The 10334-nt window shown below is 37.4% G+C and overlaps 1 protein-coding gene across 2 annotated transcripts in view; it reads right to left on the minus strand.

Moving 5' to 3' along the window:
* The window catches only part of LOC138949023 (EVI5-like protein), a gene marked incomplete in the record, with an annotated part of 88950 nt that overhangs the window by 15396 nt on the left and 63220 nt on the right, over positions 1-10334 (minus strand). The window contains 1 exon segment of one of the 2 annotated variants that reach the window (XM_070320719.1): positions 7070-7099. Within the exon segment in view, the coding sequence (XP_070176820.1) occupies positions 7070-7099 (30 nt within the window). 2 annotated transcript variants of the gene reach the window in all.

Genomic DNA, 10334 nt, shown 5'->3' on the forward strand with positions numbered 1-10334 from the left:
TTAGGCAATATCAAAGATTCTTTCTTTCTTTATTTGGTGTTTCACGTCGTTTTCAACCGTTCAAGGTTATATCGCGACGGGGAAAGGGGGGAGATGGGATAGAGCCACTTGTTAATTGTTTCTTGTTCACAAAAGCACTAATAAAAAAATTGCTCCAGGGGCTTGCAACGTAGTACAATATATGACCTTACTGGGAGAATGCAAGTTTCCAGTACAAAGGACTTAACATTTCTTACATACTGCTTGACTAAAATCTTTACAAACATTGACCATATAATATCAACGATGACCATTGTGTTCCAAACCTATGAGAGCAGGCCGAAAAAATGTGTGCAATATCAAATGTTGTCCTTTCTTTCTTTCTTCCTTTCTTTATTTGGTGCTTAACGTCGTTTTCAACCATTCAAGGTTATATCGCGACGGGGAAAGGGGGGAGATGTGATAGAGCCACTTGTTAATTGTTCCTTGTTCATCAAATGTTGTTGAGACATCAGCCAAGTGCTACAGTGGTACCTCTCTCTTGAGACCCTTTAGTCTAAGACTCGACCCTCTATTATGGGACCACATTTTCTGAGACCTTTTTTGCAGTCACTAAATTGTCCTCAATTTTAATACATCCTCTCATTAACGACCTTTCTTTCTTTCTTTCTTTATTTGGTGTTTAACGTCGTTTTCAACATTAACGACCTACATTTCTCATATGTTAGTAGGTCTTAAAACACAGGTACCACTGTATTACTTTCTAGTATATGCATAAGGTAAGGTACAACTCAGGATGAAGTTCTTGAGAATTAAAGAAAATGCTGACATACATGGATGCAGATCCTGGATATTAAGAAACATACAAGTACATGACTTTGTATCGCAGTTCACAGTAGTCTCACAACCTGAGCGGTGGGGTACATGCTAAATAACTGGTGATAAAAGCTCCATCTTGGTTACATTCACATATACTGCTACTTTTAAACTATTTATTTTGTGTTGTTTTGAGGATTGCATTTTAACCTTGCACGATGCATAACTCGTGAAAAGCTTGCCTGTCACAGTCAACATAGGTGACATGTTTGAAGCATAAACATTTGAGTTATAAGAGCAGTAAAAGGCAAGTTATATAAATGAAGCTGTTTGGGATGTAATATATTACACAGACAAATGGTGAGGCAAAGGATATCATTTTATGCACACATGTGGTCTTGCATTTTGCAAATATCTTGTAGCAGGTCTGCACAGGAGATGACCTGAGAGATCAGAAAAATCTCCATCCTTATCCCACCTGGCAAGGCAGGGATTCGAACCCTGAACCTTCCACGCAGAAGGCTGACAACCTAACCACCAGGCTTCATTAATTTGTCTACCATAAAACAAGTTTCGGAGAAAAGAACCAAAAAAAGTTCTGTTGATTATAAATTTACAATATATACAGAGAGAAAAAGAGAGAGAGAGATAATATAGAAGCCAGCCAGCCAGCCATCATGAGAGCTTAATTTTTTTTACATGTACCAAGTCATGATCTCCAAAGCAATAATTATGTGATTGTAGAGGGAACAATTCTCAATATGACATACTACAGTATTAATATAATAGTTTACGGACTGTTTAGAAGGTTATCCTTTAACCCTTAGGCTGGTTGTCGCGACATATGTCGCGCTACTTTACGTATACTGTCACCTGGTTGTCACGACATATGTCGCGCTACTGGCTCAGTCTGTTTGGTCGGTTCCAATTACCTCCCATGGATGCAAAAACCTATAAATTATGACCGTTTTTTGTTATTTTTCTCTCTGTTAATTCACCAGTGGCTATGTAACATGTGTTACAGAATTGTACCAGTGTAAGGGTTAATGATAGTTCATGGTAAAACATGCAACGACAGTTTCATGCACATGCTCTTGCACATTAGTTAAGGAGTTAAAGTTCAGCAAAAGAGTGCAATGGTAATTTTAAGAAGGGGAGCATGTGCTCATGAGGAAGCTTACTTTAGATTCAAATCTGGAAAGCAAAAAATTGTGTTGTATAATAATTGTTCTGTACTTATCACATAAGGCCAAAAAGAAAAATATGTCTGTTTCCGGTAACCCGACCGACCCTATTTTTAAGCGCCGACCCTAAAGTTTTTTTCGCTTTTCGCACACACACACACACACACACACACACACACACACACACACACACACACACACACACAAAATATGAAGTCAAGTATACTTTATTTAGTTTCAATATATCTAGGTCAAAAACATGTGCTAAATAATTGTAAGTAAACTAAGGAAGCGTTTATAAAAATTTTTTTTTAAAAACGTAAAAAAACGTTAACAAAATGTAAGGAAAAATAAAAAATAAAAAATAAATAAAAAATACGACCGCCCGACCCTATTTTTTTTGGCGATGTTACCGGAAACAGACATATTTTTCTTTTTGGCCTAAGGTGTAATGAAGCAGCAAAACCAGAAGAAAACAAACAAGAAACAGCTAAGACTCAGCTAACATTCCAAAATCAAGAATAAAACAAAAAACAAAAGAGCTGGTTACTTTATAAAATGTTTAATTATAAACAATACTGGATCATTACTAAGTTTTGTCTTGTCTATAATTAAATCATTCCATAAACTAACCCTTCCATTTTTTTTTATGGTTGAAATTCAGATAAACATATACATGTATATATTTTATATGGCCACCTTAATTATTTTGTCTCATCACTGGACTTAAGAGGTAATTTTTTTTTAAATAAAAAAAAGTTTTCCTTTCACTTTTGTTTTTACCCCCCTGTTTGTTTGACCAATTTGATCCTATTCAGAAGGCATCATCGATATAATAATTTATTAAAGATCCTCTATTAACACAGACTTTTCTGTCTTGTGTAATGGCAACCAGTGCCCAAAGGCATAAAAAAAACTGACACTCAAAGACTAACTCCCTTCAAGACAGACATTTTGACAGTTTTAAGTTTGACAATTTGTGTGAATCAAAAGAGTAAATCATGTACAGTTCAATACATCCTGAACTCAGGTCAGAATGAGTTCGGCTTATTCTCTCCCTGACAGGATGCCTTGAGTTTCCTTGTCTGGCAAGGAAACCAATTTTTTTTTTTTACATATTTAGAGCTTTTTGTAATGTATTATTGATATATATATAAGCAGATTCGCGATCGTCGATAATGATTTTTCATGGTGTTTTGTAATTTTTAAATTACAAAGGAATTGATATGTAAGACAATATGTAATAGTTTCAAGCGAGCTATTTTTCGCGGCTGTATTTACTGTGCAAACAACTCTAAATATGGCAAAAGTGTCACGTGATAATCAACCGTTTGGTTTCGGCGCTAACTGGAGGAGACGATTTTTTCTGTAACTAGTTGACAGTGATGAAACATGCATATATTACGGTCTCCTTCCGGCAGCAGTCCCAAAATTTCGACTCGTTTTGACCTTAGAACGATGTCTTTATCATAACTGTGAAGAACAGAACGGAGATCACTGTCGAAGTCGGCCAATCTGCAATCATTTTCGTCTCGCGAACACTGATCTCAAATTTAGATCAGTGCTCACGAAAACCATATGGGAGATAACTCTGTATTTTTGTTTTGATAGATTCGCGTAGGACTGTAGAGTCCGGTCAGGAAGAGAATGAGCCAAACTCATTTTGACCTGAGTTCAGGATGAGTTCAATTATGCATGCAGCTATAAAACCAAATCAATGTCAAATCAAAAGTATCATCTAAGCAATCAGATGTCAGAGAGCTGCAAAGCTGAAATGAACGGAGAAGGATCATAGTATTTTACACTGGTAAACAAATCCTGAAAAACAATGAAATTCTCAGAGATAAAATACCATAAACATACATTTGACACAAAGTTACTGCAGCCAATCAGAAAAGCAGGAGCTAGCTTACACTTCTGTAGAAGATACAATGTAATAAGAAGGGCAAAGCCCATACGACTCACATGCTTGACCTTGACCTTTACATAGCAATGACATCATACACTAAGAACTGCTTTACACATTTTTCCTACCAAAATACATGTTCATCCATGTCATGCAACACAAAGCTGTTAATTCAAGACATAGGAAGTACAATGGTGCTTATTGGCTCTTTCTACCATGAGATATGGTCACTTTTAGTGGTTCACTACCTTATTTTGGTCACATTTCATAAGGGTCAAAGTGACCTTGACCTTGATCATATGTGACCAAATGTGTCTCATGATGAAAGCATAACATGTGCCCCACATAATTTTTAAGTTTGAAACAGTTATCTTCCATAGTTCAGGGTCAAGGTCACTTCAAAATATGTATACAATCCAACTTTGAAGAGCTCCTGTGACCTTGACCTTGAAGCAAGGTAAACCAAACTGGTAGCAAAAGATGGGGCTTACTTTGCCCTATATATCATATATAGGTGAGGTATTCAATCTCAAAAACTTCAGAGAAAATGGGAAAAATGGGAAAAATAGCTGTTTTTTAGACAACATTTATGGCCCCTGCGACCTTGACCTTGAAGCAAGGTCAAGATGCTATGTATGTTTTTTGGGGCCTTGTCATCATACACCATCTTGCCAAATTTGGTACTGATAGACTGAATAGTGTCCAAGAAATATCCAACGTTAAAGTTTTCCGGACGGACGGACGTCCGGACGGACGGACGGACGACTCGGGTGAGTACATAGACTCACTTTTGCTTCGCATGTGAGTCAATAAAATAGTTACAGCAAAAACGTGTTTATAAAACTGCTGGAAAATACATGTTTTACCAACAGTTTAGGAAAGAAACTCACGTTTACATAAGTAGACAAATTCTTAATGATTTTGTACAAAACTCAATATAGTGAGCCATGCTGAAATATCCTTGAATTTAATTACATTAAAATATCTGTCTGACCCAGGTCTGTTCAAAACTGGAAAATTCAAGACGTCTAACATAAATTAGCTCAACCTGAACAAATTGTTTTCCTCACTTTTGTCATCAGAATTACATAGTGCTGAAACACACATCAGGAATAAAACACTGGGGGTGGTGGTGGGATTCTAGAGTTAGGGGAGGGCAGAGGTTGGGGGGGGGGGGGGGGGAGAAAATTGAAGACGTCTAACATAAATTAGCTCAACCTGAACAAATTGTTTTCCTCACTTTTGTTATCAGAATTACATAGTGCTGAAACACACATCAGGAATAAAACACTGGGGGTGGTGGTGGGATTCTAGAGTTAGGGGAGGGCGGAGGGGGGCGGGGAGAGAGAGAGAATAGAGAAGGCATGGTAAGTTGAAGACTACAATGAAAGTATATGTCAGGAGGGGATGATCAGCAAATGTGTTGTTAAGGATATAACACAACACTTTGGTAGGATCAAGAAAAAGTTGGGAGTAATATGAGGGAGGCTGTTCCGCTGGTGAAACTCAAGAACCTTGGAAAACAAGACAAGAAGAGCAAACGCTCGATCGAGTCACTTTCGCAGTTCTGAATATTATATGAGGCATCAGATGGACAGGAAGAAATTGCTATTCACAACACAATACAGATGTAAATAATTTGATGTAAAGAATAATCCTATAAAGTTTGAATCAAATCCGATGAATAGTTTCAGAGATATGATATTTCAATTTTTTTCCTTCAAGACATACCTGTGACCTTGAAAAAGGTCAAAGGTCACCAAAGCAGACGTCAAAGTGTAGAGGTCACTGGGAGTCACGTTCACATAAAATTTGAGCCCGGTCACTTTTATAGTTTCCGAGAAAAGCCCAACGTTAAGTTGTGTGTTGCCGAACAGAAAAGGCTAGTTATCTCCCTTGTTTTTCTGATAACGTTCGTAAAAGGCTACAGATGTAAATACTTTGATGTAAAGAATAATCCTACAAAGTTTCAATCACATCCGATGAACTTTGTCAAAGATATAAAATGTCTAATTTTTCCTTTGACGCTGACCTGTGACCTTGAAAAAGGTCAAAGGTCAACGAAACCATCGTTAAAGTGTAGAGGTCATTGGAGGTCACGACTAAACAAAATATGAGCCGGATCGCTTTGATAGTTTCCGAGAAAAGTCCAACGTTAAGGTGGTGTCTACGGCCGGCCGGCCGGACGGCCGGCCGGACAGACTAACACTGACCGATTACATAGAGTCACTTTTTCTCAAGTGACTCAATAACACATGAAACGCTTACTGAAACAGTTAACTTCTTGTTAGACCAATGATTGTAACATGTGAAATTTACTGTCCGAATACAGTTCCAGAAGCAGAACTTACAGTTTAAAGTCAAAAGAGACCTTAATTCTGTCAGCACTGATTGTATGGGAAAATACAATTAGCATAAATATTTACAGAAGTGTGAGCTGAATTTCTTTTAAAGCATCAGGGCATACCAGTCAGATAACCATGCAGGCATGGTAAATGCTTAATTGTTATAAATTATTTCTGTCTCCTTCAGTTAATTGCATGTGATATTTACAATTATTCACATCTAAGTTTAGCCACATACATTGAAAGCTAAAACAAAATCAGACACAAACATGCATACACTATACAGATAAAATTAAAGATAGATTTCGACCATGAAGGGAAAATAAGAGTGACACAATAGTTGCATTGCATGCAAGCTACCTTAAACAGATCGACTTTCTCAACTCAACATTTTAAGCACACTAATATTACAAGACACCTACTTAACTTTTCCTTTCCAAGAATTTCAGAGAAAAGTACATGCACAACACTGATGACCTTGCATCTTTAGGACTGCTCCAGGACATAAAAGATAATAAAATATCTAACATAGTGCTTTTAGTTATGCGCTATAGAAATCTCCTTAATAAATAAATAAATAAATAAAACATCAAATAAGTGAAGGAAACTAAGATTTATTTCGTCCTCAGTGGCCAATTACTTTTCATATTTCTTGATTACACCCACTGTAAATATACATATACAATAGCTGAACACTCTAAGCGAAATACGCACACAGTCATAACATTCACAAAGAGAAGCAAACGGAAAAAGAAAGATCGAGGACAAAAACAAAGTGAGAAAGAACGAGAGAAAACAAGAGACACAATGGCAAACAGAGAAGGGGGTAAACCACTCACTTCATACTGACGAAGTAATTTTGCTTCAACCTATAAATATTGAAGGAGAGAATTGCAGACAACGCAGAGAAGAAAGATAGAAGAAAGAAAACAGCAAAATATACAATTATTCGTTGGAGACATCAAAGTATACAATACAAAAATATGAAAAGTTTCAAAGAAACAGGTGATTACATTTCAAGAACTTTTTTACAATTAAGGGAAATGCATCAAACTGACTAATCTAAATGAAATTAAAAAAATTAAAAAGCTGACTGTTAGTAGCATGAACCACGAAAGCTGTGAAATCACTCATAAAATCCTGAAATTTCTACACATCACCACATTATGAGTTAATCTTATATTAAACAAGAAGAGCAAACGCTCGATCGAGTCACTTTCGCAGTTCTGAATACTATATGAGGCATCAGATGGACAGGAAGAAATTGCTATTCACAACACAATACAGATGTAAATAATTTGATGTAAAGAATAATCCTATAAAGTTTGAATCAAATCCGATGAATAGTTTCAGAGATATGATATTTCAATTTTTTTCCTTCAAGACATACCTGTGACCTTGAAAAAGGTCAAAGGTCACCAAAGCAGACGTCAAAGTGTAGAGGTCACTGGGAGTCACGTTCACATAAAATTTGAGCCCGGTCACTTTTATAGTTTCCGAGAAAAGCCCAACGTTAAGTTGTGTGTTGCCGAACAGAAAAGGCTAGTTATCTCCCTTGTTTTTCTGATAACGTTCGTAAAAGGCTACAGATGTAAATACTTTGATGTAAAGAATAATCCTACAAAGTTTCAATCACATCCGATGAACTTTGTCAAAGATATAAAATGTCTAATTTTTCCTTTGACGCTGACCTGTGACCTTGAAAAAGGTCAAAGGTCAACGAAACCATCGTTAAAGTGTAGAGGTCATTGGAGGTCACGACTAAACAAAATATGAGCCGGATCGCTTTGATAGTTTCCGAGAAAAGTCCAACGTTAAGGTGGTGTCTACGGACGGCCGGCCGGCCGGCCGGCCGGACGGCCGGCCGGCCGGCCGGCCGGCCGGCCGGCCGGACAGACTAACACTGACCGATTACATAGAGTCACTTTTTCTCAAGTGACTCAAAAAGTATTCATGCCTGATCAGTTCTTTTCCCATTAGCTTCCTTATGACCAACCACTCTGCAATGCTCATACCATTTCCCAACGATAATCCTTCTCCAACAGTTCATGAAATAGATTGGAAGATGTCTTTGTTTTTTGCCTGAGCATTTTGTTGTTGTTGTTGCATAATTTTCATTGCAAACTGTAAACGGTAAAAGGGCTGAGCAAGACTGTACTTTTAAGTAAAACATATGAAATAAAGATGGAGTTTACAAGAAGGTAGTTTTAACTACATTTATTTTTTCAAATCAGTTTCCCTTTTTTATCTGCTTGATTCAGAAAAAAGACAAGGTTACATTTGACCATTCGGAAGACCTGAAACCAAATTTTGCTGATTCTTCATACACTTGCTGTTGCATGAAGAATTCTCTAATATGAAACAATGTATTGATTTTCATTTACAAAATAAACACATTTGCTAATATACAAGGACATCTTCCATCTTCCAAGTTTAATTTGCATGCTACACACATTCTCCAAAACTTCCCCTCACAATTCCAACAATTCCATCCAAGTTTAGTATCATTCACTTTATGAATTCCTTTACCACTCCCAAGATTGTTTGCATTGCATTATTCTCAAGCCCCACAACATACTTTGCAAATGCATGTTAGACGAAAGAGCTACATTTACTCCCACAACGAACGAACATTTGATACAGGCAATGCAGATCTTTTTTTCAAAAACAATTCTGCTGGTAGAAAGAATAAACACCAATACATCATCTGGTCACTGGTGCGGTATAATAAAGAAAGCACAGTGGTGGGTGTGTTTGTGTGTATGTGTGTATATAGCTATTCTGATGGACACGTGGGGTAATTCGGGGGCTGTGATTGGATGGTCTCACACATCCCTTTTCCGATCATCAAAGTATAATGCTACAGAAGTCGGCCATTTTTGCCAATATCCAAAAGCATATTGGCAATAACAAAGACGCATGCTTCCGGTTTCTTCCACATGTATAAAGTACACGCATACCTCGCCAGGTTTGTTTATGTGACAAGTCGACAGACGATGCCATTTGCTTTGTGTGTGTTTTTGTTGTTGCTTACTGTACATGACATACATTACGTGTAAAATCCAGTTCTTTAACAGGCAACAAACCTTGCAAATTTCAAGAAGCTGCAATCTGAAGCGACCTATCTCTGATTCTAGCAGACGATCTCTCCAATGTTTAACACAAAATCAGCAAACTCTCCTGTCACATAGAACGTCCATTGTATAGTGCAATGTTGAAATGAAGCTACCGGTTTGAAACATTTCGTCGTTTCTTCTGAGACAATCCTTGTTCTCTTATTATCTACAGATTTACCGCAATCTTCACCACGCAAATTCCCAACAGAAGTCAGACTTTCAAACATACAATCTACGTAGACAAGCATGATACGTCATGACGTCATATGATTCCTAGCATATTGACGTAATGCTAAACATCCGGTTATCTCGAGTTTTCTCCGTAATACATGTCCGTGGGTTTTTCAATGTTCGGTTATTTCCGTGGCTTCATGCGGAAAGGGAACCGTCGTCTGCAATCAACGACATGGACCATTCTGGTACTTGTTGCTGACAAAAACATGATTTTTAACTCAGAATTTAATGTCAGAATAGCTATATAAACGCTATTGTGTTTTCATCGTAGCAATAGGGTCCAATATTTAGACTCGAACAAGTATAATGCGACTCGTCTTCAACTCGTCGGCATTATACTTGTCTCGTCTAAATATCGGGCCCTATTGCAACGCTGAAAACACAATAGCTGTTAATGCTTGTGAGTGAGTTTGAGATAGAAAGAGAGAGAAAGAGAGTATGTGCGTGCGTGTGTGTGTGTGTGTGAGTACATGTGTGTGTGTGTGTGCGTGTGTGTGTGTGTGTGTGTGTGTGTGTGTGTGTGTGTGTGTGTGTGTGTGTTCCTAATGTATGCTGCATACTGTGTGTGTGCTTGTGCGCAAAACTATAGATCTGCAGTACCAAACCTACATGGGTGTATAATGTGTGTGTGTGCATGTGTGCATCTTTTTTGCAAACATTTTAGTGAGTGCTTGAGGTGATTATTCGCAAGAGGTGACAAAATGTCAACCTTAAGCAAAACAGAACTAATCTATAACAAATAAATCACAAAAAA

This window comes from Littorina saxatilis, linkage group LG15 (genome assembly GCF_037325665.1).
Source record: "Littorina saxatilis isolate snail1 linkage group LG15, US_GU_Lsax_2.0, whole genome shotgun sequence".
NCBI lineage: Eukaryota > Metazoa > Mollusca > Gastropoda > Littorinimorpha > Littorinidae > Littorina > Littorina saxatilis.